General features: G+C 48.3%; 1 protein-coding gene across 1 annotated transcript; it reads left to right on the top strand.

The window, feature by feature from the left end:
• The first annotated feature begins 201 nt into the window (after positions 1–201).
• Positions 202–3,341, top strand: MAFB (MAF bZIP transcription factor B). The gene has a single exon (XM_082293027.1). The coding sequence runs from the start codon at positions 336–338 to the stop codon at positions 1,269–1,271; it is 936 nt and encodes a 311-aa protein (XP_082149153.1). The 5' UTR covers positions 202–335; the 3' UTR covers positions 1,272–3,341.
• The last annotated feature ends 14,386 nt before the right edge of the window (positions 3,342–17,727 follow it).

The raw sequence follows: 17,727 nt of genomic DNA, 5'->3' as shown, positions 1-17,727 counted from the left end.
CCTTCCTGCTACCGCTCCTTTCTCCTTGCGACCGGGCGCCTCGGAGCCGGGAGCTGCCGCAGCCCGCGGTGCGGGGCGAACGCTGATACCGAGAGCCAGGAGCCAGCCAGGCGGCCCCGGGGGCCGGCTCGTCCTTGGCTTTGTTGCTTCGGACTGAAGAAGCTCCAGAAGCCGGGAGAAGGAGGCGGCGGAGGAGGGGGAGCAGAGGAAAGGAAGCGAGAGCTGAAAGCCAAAGTTGGTTTGGAATAGAGGAGCGCGGCCAGCCCTCTGCCAGACTGCGCGCTGGGGTGAAGTCTCCAGCCCCCTCCGCCGGGAGAGGTGCCCGCAAGACAGCGATGGCCGGAGAGCTCAGCATCGGAGCCGAGCTGCCCACTAGCCCGCTGGCCATGGAGTACGTGAACGACTTCGACTTGATGAAGTTCGACGTGAAGAAGGAGCCCCTGGGCAGGAACGACCGCTCGGGCAGGCACTGCACCCGCCTGCAGCCGGCCGGCTCCGTCTCCTCCACCCCCATCAGCACCCCCTGCAGCTCCGTGCCCTCCTCGCCCAGCTTCAGCCCCACCGAGCAGAAGACCCACTTGGAGGACCTGTACTGGATGGCCAACAGCTACCAGCAGATGAACCCCGAGGCGCTGAACCTCACCCCAGAGGACGCTGTCGAAGCCCTCATTGGGTCCCACCAGGTGTCCCAGCAGCTGCAGGGTTTTGAGGGCTTCCGGGCCCACCACCACCACCATCACCACCATCACCAACACCACCACCAGTATCCCGCAGTCACTCACGAAGACCTGGCCGGCAGCGGGCACCCTCACCATCACCACCATCATCACCACCAGGCCTCTCCCACTCCCTCCACCTCCTCCAGCTCCTCCCAGCAGCTCCAGAACTCACACCAGCAGCATCCCCCCTCCAGCAGCGTGGAGGACCGGTTCTCAGATGACCAGCTGGTCTCCATGTCTGTGAGGGAGCTCAACAGGCACCTCCGAGGCTTCACCAAAGATGAGGTGATCCGCCTCAAGCAGAAGAGGAGGACCTTGAAGAACAGGGGCTATGCCCAGTCCTGCAGGTATAAACGTGTCCAGCAGAAACACCACCTGGAGAACGAAAAGACCCAGCTCATTCAGCAGGTGGAACAGCTCAAGCAAGAAGTGACCCGGCTTGCCAGAGAGAGAGACGCCTACAAGCTGAAGTGTGAGAAACTTGCCAGCAATGGCTTCAGAGAGGCCGGCTCCACCAGTGACAACCCGTCTTCCCCTGAGTTCTTCCTGTGAGTGCTTAACAAAAATAATTAAAAAACAAACAAAAACCCCTCACCCCCCAAACCTGACCCCTGTCACCTTCCCCCCCCGCTCCCATCCTCCTCTGACATCTCCATCCATCCGTCTGCTTGACTAGAGAGAAAGGAGGAGAGAAAAATAGAGACTTGATTTTTTTTTTTTTTTTTTTTTTGCAGCATCCAGTCTTCTAGAGTAGCTGTGGGAAAAGTAGGCTGGGGGTGGGGATGGGAGAGGTAAAGTGCAACTTTTTGACTTTCGTGTGCAAGTTAGAGAGGGAGACAGAGGCAAAGGAGAAAAGGACAAGTGAAGCGTTTTATAGATCGCTTGCTTGCAGAGCGAGATGGACTTTAAAAGAATAATAATAAAAAAAGGACAATGAACAAGCCATCTATAATGTACTGCCTGCTTGGAAAGGGAGAGGACATATACAGCACCATCTCATGCACAATTTACCTGCTTGGAAAAAGAGAAAAAATAAAAAGGACAATATATGCAAACTCTTCATATATTGCCTGCTTTGAGAAATAAGTTACAGGACTCAGATGGGACATTCAATCTAAGAAAAGAAAGAAAGAAAAAAACTCATCAGTTTTATTGCCTGCTTGATTATATAGAAAAAATACGAAAATCTGCATTAAAAATATTAATCCTGCATGCTGGACATGTATGGTAATAATTTCTATTTTGTACCATTTTCTTGTTTAACTATAGCATGTTGATCATCGATCATAGATTTCTGTTGTTGTTTTGTTTCATCAATAAGAAAAGCATCACAGGTTATCGAACTTTTTACTGCTTGTGCAGTTTTGTTCGTTGGTTTTGCTCTTGTTTTCTTTTATGGTTGTTAGCTTGTAAATATCTGCTACTTCAAACCGTACAGGAGAAAAATACACAAAAAACAAAATAACATTTCAGCAGGCTGGTTATACGGTTTGTTTGGTGTTAAAGAGATACTGAAAGAAAAAAAAAGTTATGGGCATTTTGCATTAGAAAAAAACCAACTTTGTATATCTGGTGCACTTTTAAGTTGTATTTTTTTTGTTAGTTTTCATTTTGGTTTTTGTTTGTTGGGGCAGAAGCAAAACCGCCTGAATAGCATTGACAAACCTAAACTTAACAGGGAAAAACTCTCCTCGGTCACTAGAACCTACTCCATGCCTTAAAGTGGCAGCGAAGCTCTTTCCTCCAGGACAATTCCCAGCCTGAGTGGTTAGGCTTGGCCAGATAGTTTCCCTTCTGATTGTACACTCAGGAAGCGAAGGACGGACGAGATACCAGTTCCATTTAAAAAACAACTGCCCCTAGATTTTCGGTAAATAAAGAGAAAAAAAACCCCCAAACCCTCCTCGTTACGAGTCAAGTTGCGATAGCAGCGAGGGCTCCGTGTCGCCACTGAAGTTGGGTTTCTCAATGGCAGCAGCTGATGAGTGGGCTGGGAAAGCATATAATTCTAAAACTTTTTTTAGGAAGACATACCGCAACTTTTAAGTGTATTCTTTTGCAATGATTTGTAATCTGCTTCTCTGCTTCCCTATGCAGCGAGTGAAAGTTTTAGCCAAAATTTATTTGCAGTTGTATAGTAGTAGTAGTTTGGAGTCTTATGGGTGTTTTTATTACTTTTTTTTTTTTTTTTTTCCTCCTGCAGGTCAGTAAAAGGATTTACGTTGCACTGACAAAAATACCAAAATGAAAACTTATTTTTTAGTTTCCTTTTAGGATAGCTGGCACTGCTGGCCGGATGCATTTTAAGTTTGTATTAGTTTATAAATTAACAGTAATAACAAGATTGTAATGAACAGCATGGTGCTTGCAGTTTTAAATATTGTGGATATTAGTCATGCATCAGAAAACGATCTTTGGTTTTTACTGATTCAACTGTGTTGAAATCAAAACATTGCAGCAGCGGAAAAAAATTGTTTTTATTTCATGTAAAGTTCTGAAGGGATCAATTTCAAATCCTGCTTATGATATGAAAAATATTAAAAAACCTGGTCTATTGTAGTTTTATTCAGACTGGTTTCTGTTTTTGGTTATTAAAATTGTTTCCTATTTTGCTTATTAAAATCATTGAAATGGCATTTCTTGGAGGGACCTGCTTCTCTGACGTCGCGTGTTCCAAAAAAAAAGAGGAAAGAGGGGAAAAGTTGTGGCCCCGTCCCTGTCCTCACCCTGCTGCTGGCGCTGGGCTTGCGGGGGGCTGCGGCCCGGGGGGGGCTCGGAGCTGCTTTGCCCACTCGGGAACGCTGCTGCTCGCAGGGTGGGAGCTCTCAGCCTTCACCCTCCTGTGCTTGGGTCGGAGCTCGCCCGGGGCAGGGGGAGCATCACCCCGAACCCTGCGGGGGCAGCGGAGTGCAGGGAGCCCCGCGCTGGGTCCGGCTCTGCCGGGGTGTCCCCCCGGCGCTCCGCTGCCCCGCCGGGAGCGGGACTGTCCGGCCTCAGCCACCCCCGGGCTGGGAGAGCGGGGAAGCACTAAGGGCAGGCACTTTACTTTTTTTTTTCTTTTTTTTTTTTTTGCATTAGAAAAGGAGAGGACTTGGACAAGTCTGTCCTTTCCCCAGCTCCTTTGGGATCCGGGGTGCTCATGCACTTCTCTCCAGCTTCACACTGTATTTATTCCGTTTTGGAGGGGTTTTGTTTTTTTTTTTTTTTTTTCCCTGCCGAAGACTCCTTAGATGCATGTGGAGAAGGGGAAAGATCTCTCCCCGCCACCCCCCAGGGCTCAGCACCTCGCAACCCCACCACCATCCATCAGCTGCTCTCAATGCAGAATAACCGCACAGCTCCCTAAATTGAAGGAGGAGGAGGAGGTTAAAAATCGCCCCCGGTCCTTTCCTGGGTGCGGGAAAGGGACTCCCCGAGCCGGGTCGCAGCGTGTCTGAACGCTGCTGCTCTCAAAGTGTGAAAGCGGTGTTGAACTTTAAAGTCCTCTTAAAATGCAAGGTACCACACAACCAGAAAAAATAGGTTCTCCCTTCCCTGCTCCTCGTCCCAGCAGCAGCGAGACATTCTTTGCAGGGATGGCATAAAGTGCGTTCGAAGAACAAACTGGTTAAGGACAGAATGTGGGGGAAAAAAAAATAATTTAAAAGCAAATACAGCACCTTAAAACACCTCCCTAACCCTCCCCCCCCGTAAATCCCATCCACATCCCTGCCTTGTCAGAGCCAGGTGGGCCAGCCACTGAGCTGGGGGAGCTTGGACGGGGCCGGGGCCCGTCCCAGCCCCCCGGCTACATGAGTCAGGCCCGGAGAACAAGCTCGTACCCTGCTGCCCTGCCAAGGGGGGACAGAAGTTTGCAGAGGAAAAGGCTGGGAGAGCCTGGCTTTCCCTGTATAGCCTCCCCCCTTGCCAGTAAATGCTATGGCTGCAGAAAGCCTGAGAGGAATATTGTTTGTGGGAACTGCCACCGCATATTAATGTCCCCTCATGCATGCATTGAATAAATCACTAGGGCTAATTGAACAACAACAACAACAACAAAAAAGTAGGAAAAACAGGCCTGAGAAAAACCCTCCAGATTCCCACCACAGAACGGTGTCAGCGGCGGGGCAGCCCCGCGGCACGGCCCGGGCGGCCGGGGCTCTGCTGGCCCGGCACCGCTCCTGGGCTTTAATTTATTCCTTTTAAAAGAAAAGAAAAACGCAACCGAGTCCCACCGGAGCACAGCCCGAATCGGTGGGACCGGGACCGGTTGTGCTCGGCCCCGCGGGCGCTGCGAGGATCCGGGCCGCGGGTCCGTCCCTCCCGGCCGGGGGTCGGGTCGGCTCCTCTGTCCGCACAGGCGGCTCCGAGGGGGTTTGGACACACCGAAGGGCCAAAACCCACCCGCACTTATGCTCATGCCGGTCGGCGGCTGGGCAGGCTCTGTCCTGGCAGCAGCGGCAGCGGCCCCGGGGCCAGGCAGCCCCGCGGGTACCGGGGCGGGCAGCGCCTGCCTGTGCCGAGCTGCTTGCACCTCGGGGGAGCCCCATCAGCCAGGGGGGACCCCTCCCCTCCGCTCGCCTATTGCCATCCATGGGTATCGGCTTTGATCTCTCGCCGTTCATCACCGATCGGCGAAGGGCTGACACATGAGACAGGGGCACCACGGAGAGCAGCTACTTGAAGCGAAGGGAAAACTCTTTTCCCTTCTTTTTTTCTCCCGGGACCGGCCTGCCCGTGGGGTGCTCCCCAGGCAGGGGAGGGCTGCACGGGTCAGCTCGGGGCCGCCCGCCCGGGGCTCCCCGCTTGCCCCGGAGCGCGGAGAAGCTGCTGTCAGCTGCGGAGGACAGAGCGTGCATCCTGCCCAAGCCCATCTTCTCCTCCCGCTCCGGACGTGCTGCTTCGCCGGTGGCTCCTCTTGTCCGTCCTTTGAGCCACTTGTCCCCACGCACCCCCTGGCCGGGGCCGGAGTCCAGCTCCGCGGCCGGGAGGTGTTGCAGCTCCAGGCGGCCTGGGCTGGGCTTCCCCGGGGCTCGCAGGAGGCTGGAGGCGGCAGCTGCTTCTCCAGCTCGGAGGGGCCGAGCGCTGACCACTTCCAGCACCGGGAACCGGACAGGCGACCCGGCACTCGCCCTCGACGCTCTCCAGAGCGAAGATGCTGCAAATTGTCTCCTCAAAAGCCGGGTGTAGAGGCCCTCACCCCGAGTCTCGCTTCGAAACCTCAGAGAGGATGGGGTCGGGGTGGCAGCGAGACAGGACCAGACCCGGACTGGGACCCGGACTCGGACGGGCCCGTGCACTCTGGGCCAGAGCAGGGAGCTCGGGGGCTCTGTGATGCGCTGGGAGCAGAAGCGGCGGAGCCTTTGCCGGCGATGGGAGACCCCCGTGAGCAGCCCGACAGCGGCCGGCGGCTGCCCCACACCCGGGGGATGGATGGGGCGTGTGACAGGGAAGGGCCCAAGGTTTGCACCGTTAAATTTGGCTGCCGGATGACTGATCACTGTGTGATCTCATGTACTGCAGGAGGACGATTCCCCTCAGTGAAAATCATATTATTTTGTTTGATTTCGCAGTTTTGTAAGAGCTATTGCTAACAGCCGGAGCGAGCTCCGCACCCCCTGCTGGGACAGAGGTGACGACCGGCTACGGCTGCTCCAGAACTGAACGAGACACTCAGACAGGAAACACAATTGGCAACACCCCCCCTTCTCCCCCCATTTACTGACACAGGGCTTACCGACTATCGCTGCCAACCGTTTAATAGACTCCACTCAACATTCCCTTCCCTCCTCCCCTCCAGGAGAGTGTGTAAAGCTGATTGTCTTTAATTCCAAAACAGAGACATCTAAGACTAAAAAGACGTTTTGAACTAAAGATAGAAACATCACTCTAAGACTTTCCAGAGATGCTGAGCGCTGCTGCCGGCCGGCAGATGAGTTGCTCCGTATTGAGGTGGGCAGGCGAGATGTGTTATAAGGATGATCCAGGGCTTGCGAGATAACTATTCCCAGCTGGTTTAGGGTTTAATTTTTTTTTTTTCCCTCCCCCCCGCCCCCCTTCCCCATTCTCCCTCGGGCTGGCGCAGTGCCCGCCTGGCTCTAGCAGGCTGCTCGGTGCCGGTGATTGACAGACCAAGGTCAGGGAAGCATTTCGGGGCTGGGGGTGTCGGGTTTCGGGGAGGACAGATAAAACATCCCCAGCGCTCACAGATCCCTCTCTGGCTCCGCGGCCGCGCAGCGCCGTGCGCAGGTTCAGCGGGGAGCCCGCTGCGTTCCGCCGGGCGCGCAGCTGCCGAGTGCCCGGCTCCGCGCCTGCTGCTGCCAGCATCCTCCCCTGCCTCAGCTCCAGGGGTCCCTTTTCTATTTTAATTTCTTTATCTCTATTTGGACAGGTTTCAATTCTTTCTTTCTTTCTTTCTTTCGCTCTTTCTTTCTTTCGCTCTTTCTTTCTTTCGCTCTTTCTTTCTCTCTCTCTTTCTCTCTCTCTCTCTTTCTCTCTTTCTCCATTTCCCTCTCTTTCTCCTTTTCTCTCTCTCTCTCTTTCTCTCTCTTTCTCTCTTTCTTTCTCTCTCTTTCTCTCTCTCTTTCTTTCTCTCTCTTTCTCTCTCTCTCTCTCCCTTTCTCTCTCTCTTTCTCTTCCTTTCTTTTCTCCCTTTTAAACCATCATGTTTCACTCTATTTGGGTTGCATTAAATCTGAAGATATGTGGGTACACACACACACACACTGTAAATAGCTTATTGCATAATCCTGCATGGTGTGTTCAGTAATGTTGCATGCAGTGGTCTGATAGGATCCCACACTGGACTTCTGTTTCATGCAAGAAGAAGAACAAGAAGAGGGGGGTTAAAAACCTTCCAAGCTCTGCCTTTTTTTCAGTTTTTAAATGGTTACTTTCAGTAGTAAATTCTGAATGCAGCAAGAAGTGCTGCAAAATGTTTTCTTGCTAATGCATCCAGGACAGGGAAGAGCCAATTTATATCTGTGAGCTGGTCCTGTGCCTCACGGTGGAAGCGTTAGGGAATGGACTGTGGTATACTCGAGACCTGAGGTACTGCAAATCCTTGGCCTTAAACAGAATTGCTCCAATGGGGGCTTATTGTATTTACAGTTTTGCCACAGTAAGGTTAGAATAAACACTGCACTAAAGAGGGGAAAAATTATTCCATATGGAGAAAGTGACATGTTTTCCTGTCCCAAGGAGCCTGCTGGTAGGTTTTAGAGATTGTTGTCCTCTGACATTTTTTTATTTCCCCTTTTAAAGTTTCACTGTTTGTCTTAAGGCACAGATTCAAAACACTGCATTTCCACTTTATACATGTGTTCTCTTAAAAGATTTGTTTAGACAAGGAAACCAATGCTAAGTGTTCTCACTTGAAAGAAATTAAATATATAGAATGATAAGCTGCTGCTAAAATATATAAAAAACACTTAAATTAATAATAAGAACTTGTTCTGAGGCAAAATTCAATTTTACTTCCTATTATGCAATCTTTGCATGTAAAGTTGCTTTAATGCAAAATAGCAGCTCATCAAAAATTCTGTTTTATTGGTATCAAAAATTTATGATATCCTGAGGCATGAGGGGCAGAGAGCAAGGTAGCAAAGCTGTGTCCTTTTACCAAGTTTAGTGCTTTCTTTAAAGAAACATCTCAAACTTATTTCTTCTGCCTTTTCCCTCGTTGTTGGAGGCAGTGGGTGAAGGTTTATACCAGAGAAAACTCCACTGCCAATGTCACTGTGCTGCTCTAATACACCATTTTAACCGTACCCTCTCTGCAGACTCTTGCTTTTACTACAATGCTAGGAGATACTAGGACGTGTCCACACAAATAGAGAGCTGGGATTCTTTCTAAACTGGGATGTTTTAATCCAGTATTGCATTAACACACGTGTATTGCAAATATAGGGCATTGCTTGTGCCTCTATTCTATCGAAACCTGCAACCTCCCTCCGATAAAATATAAAGATCTGATTCTGCTTTAGCCTCGACTTCCCACTAATGAGACTTCATTTATTTCCAGAAAGGTGCTCCTGGCTTTATAAAGGATATTAAACACATGGTGACAAGGACACTGTGGTCAACACGATTTTTTTCTGAAATAAGTGTGGCAAGAAACCGCTGCCAAGCACCTGAAATCTGCATAAATAAACACAAACAGTACTTGCTCCTTCTTCAGTAGAAATTCAGGTAATTTATTAAAGGCAGCCACTGACCTTTCACAGGGTTATGGTGACCTGGCCAAGGGGAGCTGCAGACTGACAGCAGGGCTCAGCCTGGCAAGCTCCTCTGCATGTCCTCCCATCACATAGCTGGAGCACAGGACAGGATCACTGGCCACCAGGGAATAAACAGCAAGGTGGGAAGGCAGCACAAGCCCCTCTAATACTGTGAGTCCATGGATCCTGTTTTATTTACTATGGAATGGAGCTGAAACTTTCCTGCTGGTTCACGGAGCCCATTCACAAAAGAAATTACAGAGGGTAATAAACCTGCCCTTGCTCTTCAGCTAACTGCTTCTTCCTTGCTCCTATGCTGTGGTGCACTTATTACCTAAAGCTTCTGCAAACATGAGAAAGGGAACGTATAATTATAAACAGGTCTCTGAGCTAACGCGGGCCCTCACAGCTTCCAAATCTGCATTTTCCCCCTATTTAAGGCAGCCAACAATTACAGGGAAAAAAGGGTTTTGAGTCTGAAATCTCTGCTCATGCAATCCTGAAGGAAAGCTTTTACATTTCTCCTCAGCCTGGTCCCCCTCTGGCTCATTGTCCAATGACATCCAGCTCCACATGTTGTGTTACTGCAGTGGTAATGCCAGCTCTATCCTGCACAGTGGCCGAGGCTGATAAACTGAATGCACTCAGGATGCTAAACTCCTCCTGACACAGGCCATCCTTATTTTTATGTTAGCCTTGACCCCTGGATCAAGTGTTTTATTCTGGGTATTGCAAGTGGCAGCACTGCACTGGTCTGTGAGAGCACATGTGGATCTCAAGGGCTGAAGAGCACAAACTGCTCAGGGCCAGCACTGGTTTTGTGCAGTGACAGGTTAACCCTCTCCACAGACGGATGAAAGGGACAGCAAGGGTGTTTGTTAGCAGAACATGCTAACAATGGTTTTGAAAAGGTATTTTCAGATCCTCACTTCCCTCAAGTCAGGCACCCAAAAGAGCAGGGTATTAAGCAAATACCTATGAGCCTCTGGGGCTACATAATAAGTGACTCAGGCTCAAGTTGGATAGACAGACAGGAATCATGATAATTACAATAATAATAAAGTCTATGGCTTTCTGATTTGCAGTATTATCAGAACTCTCTTATGCAGTGATTTCTGCCCTGCTTCATGGACACTAAACCCATGAGATGACACAAGAGAAAAAGAATCCTTAAATAGCAGAGAAGTTTAAATTTGAAATAAACAGACCTTATAGTCATGCTACTCAGCTCAATAATTAATGAAATAGCTTGGGTAAAATTTAAAACAAAGCAGAGGCATCAGCTGATGTCTGCTTCAGAATCTAAACCCAATGTTCCTACTAAAATGTCATGTATCTTTTAAAAGAAACCTATTGCCATAATCTGTTTTCAATTGAAGTCTACAGTAAATATATCAAGATCACTGAATCACGTTGTTTACAGATGAAACAGTTTAAAGGTGAAGTTATTTTTGGTTGAAATCTTCTGTGTTTTAAAATGAAAGGCATTTTTGAAGTAGCTGCTGAAAAACAAAAATACCAGTGAAAAAGAAAAAAGGAAGAAGATGAAACGTGGCACTGTGAGGGTTAAGCAAGGTCCTAGGATCCAAGTAAATATTTATATGAGTGCTCAAAGAGGGGGGAAAAATCTCAATATAACCAAAATATAAATCATGGTGCTTTATGTTAGCTGTCAAATTATTCTAGCCCCTGCATTCCAGTACTTGCTCTACTGGTAATGTCACATACAATATGTGGGCTTATGCCCTGGTGCAGGTTTGGCAGGTAATTAAAGTCAGTTGCATGGAGGTTTACACAGACTCCCTCCAATCCACTGAAAGACAAACAACCTGTTAACTGGGAGAGCTGCAAGTGTGCAGAGCTGTATGGGAACAGGGATTCTCACAAGCAGGGGGGAGAAGCCTGGCTCTAGGGTGCTGTTTTGCTTCTTGTCTTCAGTCTGAATTAACTCTTTGGGGCCTCTGTAGCTCGTTGCTCGTTGCAGAGGCAGTGAAAACTGGGTAGCAATGGAATCAGCAGCCAGGTGTTTGTCAGAGGGAAAAAATAATAATAAAAGCAAGCCCTGAGGGCAGCTAGCCCTCGGGTCAGGTTTGCCTGCATTCCTGACCTGGGGGAGACTATTCTTGCTAGGAGTCATCTGGGTGATTTAGTCTTTCTGCTTTGTCCAGCCTCTCTAAATTGGAGACTCCAGCCACAACAGAGTGAATTATTCCCAGCAGCTTCACGGTGCAGCCTGTTCCCCAAGCTGAGAAGGTCCTGGGGGCCAGACTGCAAATGATGCTCAGAGTGTGCATCTCATGGCCTTTGATGAAACTCCTTCACAAAAGACAGCCAGAATCAAACTCTGTGGCTCGGCCCTGGTTCACACCCATCTTCTCATTTGACTCTCTCGTGTGAGAGACAGGGTTTCAGACCTCCAAACCTTTCGTTTTGCTCTTCCTGTCAGAGGTGTTCCTCTCTCCGTGGGGTGGATCTTTGCACTGAGAGGCACCCGCACGTCTCCTGCTCCGTGCAGGAACTCGGCACAGGCTGCAGGCTCTGCTCTGGGAACAGGAGTGCTGTAAAGCCACACCTGTGTGGATGCAACCTCGGTGTCAGGGAGCCGTGCCAGCCCTGGCACCACCGCCGTGCGACACCCTCTGATTTAACCCCGGCATTAGCATGGCACCGAGATGACGGGTTACTGCCCTCCGGCTCCCTCCCCACGCGATGTGTCATCCCCACCTCCAGCCTGCAGAGACAGAGGCTGGGGGCAAAGAGTAAATCCTGCCCCTATGGGTTGTGTTTCACCGCCTCTCTTCGGAGGCTTGCGGAAGAGAAGCCAAGCTGTAACGGGGACACCCATCTGTAAGGATAACCCCACCACCGGCACCACTTCGCAGGGGCCAGCGAACAACCACCATCTGTTTAGCTGCCAGAGGACCCATTCATATTCATTTAACAAGTCTCTTATGCTAATCTCTGTCTACATCCTTTCTTATCTTCTAGTCATATACAAAATCAGAGAGCAAGGCCCTTCCTGAATTAGCCCAGATTCCTGTTACTCAGCTTGGGAAATGCTGGGTTGAATCCTGGCAGTAAGGGAAAAAAACCCTCCAAAACCCCAAAGGAAACAGAGATCAGCTTTTTGAATTGCTTAGGACCATTTGTCTGCCTTAATCAAATGGTGATTTGTCTGTCTGATAGGAGTTTAGATAAAGTTTTCAGCAATTTGCAGTAATTAAATGTGAAAGGGGAAGAAGCAGAGGGTTTCCAGGCAACATGCTGCAGAAGGGGAGTTTTGGAGGAAGGCAGGGAACCCCTTGTTAAACATCTGCCAGTTTGCATGGAAGGTAGTGGTGATTTCCCTGCTCTTATGGAGTTCCCCACCTCCTCTTCACTCCCTGCAAAGATGTTCTCCTCCTGTTGTTAAATTCAACCAGAGGAGGAAGAGAATCCCTGGAGAGCAGGAATATTTTCCAAAACAAGGTATTGCCTTTGATTACAACAACTGACAGATATAAAAAGAAAAAAAAAAATCCCAAGGAATGACACTGTCACCTCCTCCACAAGGACTTTGCTCCCGTGTCAGAATTATACAAGGTACAGTGCAATGCTCGGTATACTCAAGACAGTTGTCAAGAGCAAAGTATAAACATTTCCAGCAAATGCACTTAATAGAAGTGTGTTTGCCAAGTGCTGCAGCCTCCTTTCTTGGTTATGGCAAGGAAAAGACCTTTTTCATTAAGTGTGAGGAAAAAACCCTCCCCCAGTTAAAACCAACACAAAACAATTTTGAATGTAAAGCTTTTTCTGGTGTTTCGCTTTGTTACCCATCAGCTCCAGCAGCAGTGGACCCAAAATCTATTCAAGTCCTCCTGTCATGTATTCCCTTTCACAAACATGACCTGTGGGAGAACAGCCCCACTCAGAGATGATTCAGAGCTAACCAGCAAAGGGATGTGGTGAGTGAACTTGCCACTGTGATCCAAAGGGGATGCAGAAGAAATGCAGTGAAGACCCTGTTGTGCATAAAACACAACCACATTCTTGGGAGAACAGAGTCTGTGGGAATTTGGACACTGGACTTTGCTGGGGCTAGAGGCTGACCCCAGCCTCCAAGGGGGGTGGGGTGCCTCTGCCAGGAGATAGCTGAACTCAGGGAAGAGATACTCTGCAGCGGCAATTAAGCTGTAAGCAGTATCTGCCTTTGCTTGAATCACGTTGCTCCACCCTGAACATGCAGTACAGCAGTGCTGGAATCTCCTCCAGCCAAGAACTTGGGACTCCAGGGAAGGGGTGTGTTCCTCTTCTGAGCTAACAACTTCATTCCAAAAGCAACCACAGTTGTCTTGAGCTACTGTCTCCGGTTCAATATGCCTTTAGCAAGAAACAGAAGCTTTCTGTGAATGAAAGAGGCCTGGAGATGATGATTCTGTTTTAATTAACTAATATACCCTATAGATTCATGCTTTTTCCTTGAAATCTCAATTGGTTTCTTTAATTGCTGCTCTCAGTGACACAGTTTAACTCCCCCTCTCTGGCCTGCACTTGCCTTTTCCCAGGGCACTTACACTGAAAACACCCACGAGAGCCCTGTCTTGTAGCCAGAGTGCAGGAGGAGCTGCTTTCCACTGGGGAGCCTGCTGATGACTCCAAGATGACTTTGGAAAACCCTCCCTGAGTGTGTCCCTCCATGCTCCCACGTGATGGAAGTGTTGGTGGGAGGTCTCTCACCCAACCTCCCTCTCCAAGCAGGATTGCTGCCAACACCAGATCAGGTCAGCCATGGCTTTCCCTCAGTAAGTCCTGAAAACCTCCAGGGGTGGAGATCCTGCCACCTCTCTGCGTGTCTGTTCCATCCACATTCTCCAAATACTTTTTCTAGGAATTTACCTGTCTACAAAAGAACTCTATTCTGCCAGCATGATAATAACTCTAGGATGCTTTACAGTATTCCCCATCCCTGTCCTTCAAAGACCTGATGACCTAGAAACACCTAAGAAATTGAACACCTATTAGAGAAATTAGGAAAATTAGGCCTTCTGTTTAGGTTGATAAAATCCCCAGCAGGCTGTCCTTCCAGCTGACAGGCTGGAGACGCCAGCAGCATTAGCAGCAGAGTTCTCCAGACCCCTGGAGTTCTGCCCCTGGGATGGCCAGGAGCAGGTTGCTGCCTCTCTCAAGCTTAAGTCTACTTCACATTCATGAAAATCAGATATTATTCTGCCTCTCCTGGCTTAGGGTTCAATTTGCTAAGGTGTTCTTAGAGCATTTCCATCAGATTTACCAGACGTGGCAGCAGCATTGGTGTACTGAGTGCATATGTAACACCCTACCCATTCACCTATAGACACAGGTTTGCAGCCTCTTTCCTTCCCTCTGGCTCTGGTTCCTCTGGGTGAAGCAGAACAGCATTGCCAGAGCACAGCAGGGCAGTAATGGTGCCAGGCATCGCTGGGAATGGCTGTTGGCACCTCTGGGAATGGCTGTTGGCACCTCTGGGTGCTGGAGCAAACCCAGTCCCTGCCTTCTGCCCCCAGGCAGCCAGAGCCGGGACCTCTGATTCAAAGGATGAGCTTTGGATGCCCAGCCCTGGGAGAAAATTCTACATGTGGCAAGGAGGCAGATGCCAACATAGGACAGAATGGGGTGGATAATCCCCATGAGGGCATGACTTAAATCATTGCTTCATCTCTTTACTGGCTACTATGGGTGGCATGGTTGTTTATCTGGTAATAGGGCTGTGAGAAAAGTTATGAGGATTACAGGGAATATGTCAGTGTTGTGATATTTTCACCACCAATTAGAAGCTTCAGTGGTGATTTGATTGTCACTCAGTCCACACAGAGAAAAAAAATCTCGTGGAGGAATAACCCAATACCTACAAATTAGAGGTAGATGAAATACACACCTCAAAACAGTGAACTTTTTGTCATGATAAAGCTAAAATAATGGGTGATTTGAGCAACTCCTGAGGAGTTGAAAAGGTCTAATCCTTTACTTGGAAACTGTAGGGAAAGGACTGGATATTTTTCCAAAAGTTGCTTTAATCAAATTGGGAATTAATCCTGACATGTCCTAGGGTCTGTTGTACATGTGAAATCAGATTAAATGGTCTTCTGCTCTTACAATCAATGAAAAAAATGTAATTGTGGTGAAAGTGAAACAATGGCTAGTGAAACAGTGAAGAAATATACTGCTGAACTAGAGGGGAGGCTAAAGGACAGATGAAAATATTATGAATTCTAGAACTTATATAATAGATTGCATTCACTTCAGCAAGAATTCCACCATTGTTATTTTTTTCCACATTTAATTTAAAGAGGCAATATCCTTTTAAGCTTTCATTCTTCAGCAGGGTAGATTAAATTTAAAATAGAAAAGTACTGCAGAATAGATCTGGGGATGTTCAGGGCTGGAGGACAACTTAATGAAGCAGAAACTGAAATACCATACGTCTCCAATAGCTTTAATTTATACAAATATTATCTTTGTGTCTTTCATAACATGATGCAGAGGAGCTCAGAGCACAGTGTAATTCCTTTGCTTTTCAAGATAATTTTATCCATTTTAGTACCTGGGTTTGAAACTGGCCCAATTCAAACCAAAAGAGCTATAAAGGTTTTTTGCTGTAATTGCCGAAACAGGCTTGCACATATAAAATCAATTTAATGGCTGGAAAAGGCTGCCTGCTCTATAAATCGGGATAAGTGCCAGACTGCCTAGAGTCCAGTCCTGCCCTGGGAATTCTGAGTGGCCAGTGCTGCTGGATGGGGAACGGACAGGGTCGGGGCAGGGCTGTCCCCCAGGGTCACACTGCGATGGAAACTGGGAGCTGACACAGGAACTCTGCAGATCCAGCTTCAAGCAGCTGGGCACCCAGAGGGGGTGCACCATTGCAGTATTTTGATCTCCTTTCACCCTAGTCCCAGAAGAAGTTAAATGGGGCTGTGGCCCCAAACCTGTTGATGCAATAAAGCCAAGAGCAACAGCAGCAGCAGAAAGGAGCTGGGGTTGAGCACCACTGGAGACAGGATTTATTCTCCCCTGCTGAAGGATTTCATGCTGCCACAGGATCACAGAAAGGTCTGAGTGCAGCAATGCCAACAACCCCAGCACAGGGACAGTCACAGAGTGTCCCTCTGGGGTGGCTCTTCTTGGCCAGCGATGAAGGGGAGTGCCACCAAAGCAGGGGACTCGCTGTGCTGTGGTCCCTGGACCTCTCCTTGTCCTGCACAGCCCTTCTGGCTGTGTGCAAAAGTGGCCAACACTTTTAGGTCTGAGGCAGTATCTTTTGGTGTACTTGGCCTTCCAGATATTTTGGGACATTGTGGTACTACTTCATATACTCTGCTTCTAACTTACTCTGGGCTTTTGGTTAAAGCAGCTTCATGTGACTTAATTTTAATTTCTGTGGGATGAAACAATATCTTTTACTAATCTCTGAAAAGGACTTTGAAACTTAAAGAGCAGGTATCTAATGTCTAGCACCTTATTTATTCACAGATGTTTGAATCTACTCAACATGTAAAACTAGGCTTTTTTTTTTTTCCACTCAGTGTGTTAGAACTGGGGAAAAAGAGAGAGAGAAAAAAAAACATGTTGCTGGAAGACATCTTCCTTCTGAATAAAAGTAGAGTTCATTAGCGAAGAAGGTTCATCTTTTCTTTATTCTTCATGACATGCATTTTCATGGTTGGTTACAAGTCTGGCATTGCTTCTTCCTTCATATGCTGCCAACAGTTTTCTATGATCTTAATTTCCCCCCCTCTATGAAAACCTCAGGAAAAAAAATTCCATATATTAGCCTGCAAGCATTTGATTGACACACAGATTAATGTTACACAATTAAGGAGTGCTATCAGGTGAGTGCTTCAAAAATCACAATATTTCACAGGCAGGAAGGTTTCCTGACACCACTGTAAGTAGAAATACTTTATAAAAATTATTTAGAATCACCATCCATCATCATGAGAAACCTGGTGTTGTGCTAAAATAATTGACAGGTTGATAGCTGCAAAATGTTCCCAATCCAATAAAATACATAGCATTTCCAATAACAACACTGGTGCACGTGGATTTACAGTGGTGGCCAATTTATTATGAAAAATGATGGAGTTCTAATTTGTGAGCAACTTGAGTGTATTTCAACTCCGTGGTCAGTGTCCTTCAAACCTTCTCTGATCCAGTCACTTCTTTCGTGAACAAACGAGCCATGAATATGTATATGAGATGTAGCACAGCATGGGCTGCTCTGCCACCTCACAGCCAGAAGGTCACGGGCATAAATCTCCCTGGATGCTGAATATTCCCTCCACTTCAGGTAGGTATCAAGCAGCTCCCCAGATTCCTACACCATTAAAGAGAGGAGTAATTGGGTAGAAACCCTCACGTATTCACTCCCCTGTGGCTCACAAGGATGAAAGAGAAGCTGGGATTAAAAGGATGGAGCTGGAAATGAACCCACCGGGTGCTGGCAGGCAGCTCATCAGTTCCTTCATGTGCACCTGATGGCTCTGCCTCTTCCGGGAGCTCAGTGCCACCACTTTGGCTGCCCTTGCCCCTCTGATCCCCTTCAGCTGGGCTGGAAATGGATCATCTACTCCATAGCCCGTGCAGGAAACACGTTTGGGGATCTAAAAAAGCTCAAATTGCTGCATCATTCAGGCCCCTTGCTGCTGGAGGACAGGCAGCCAGGCAGTGGGCTGGAGCTTGTGGGCCAGCCCAAGCTCCAGCCAGCCTCTGCCCCCTGCTCTCTCTTCTTCCCATTGCCATGTTTCCTGCTCTTCCCTTCCATCCTGAGACGTTTGCAGGTAGAATGAGCAGTG

Source organism: Coloeus monedula, assembly GCF_965178545.1.
Source record: "Coloeus monedula genome assembly, chromosome: 17".
NCBI lineage: Eukaryota > Metazoa > Chordata > Aves > Passeriformes > Corvidae > Coloeus > Coloeus monedula.
Note: the sequence above shows the minus strand (reverse complement) of the source record. Positions and strands in the feature narration are given on the sequence as shown.

What these genes read in the sequence shown, in the direction of transcription:
- MAFB (XM_082293027.1), top strand. Translation starts at nt 336, where the DNA reads ATGGCCGGAGAGCTCAGCATCGGAGCCGAGCTGCCCACTAGCCCGCTG.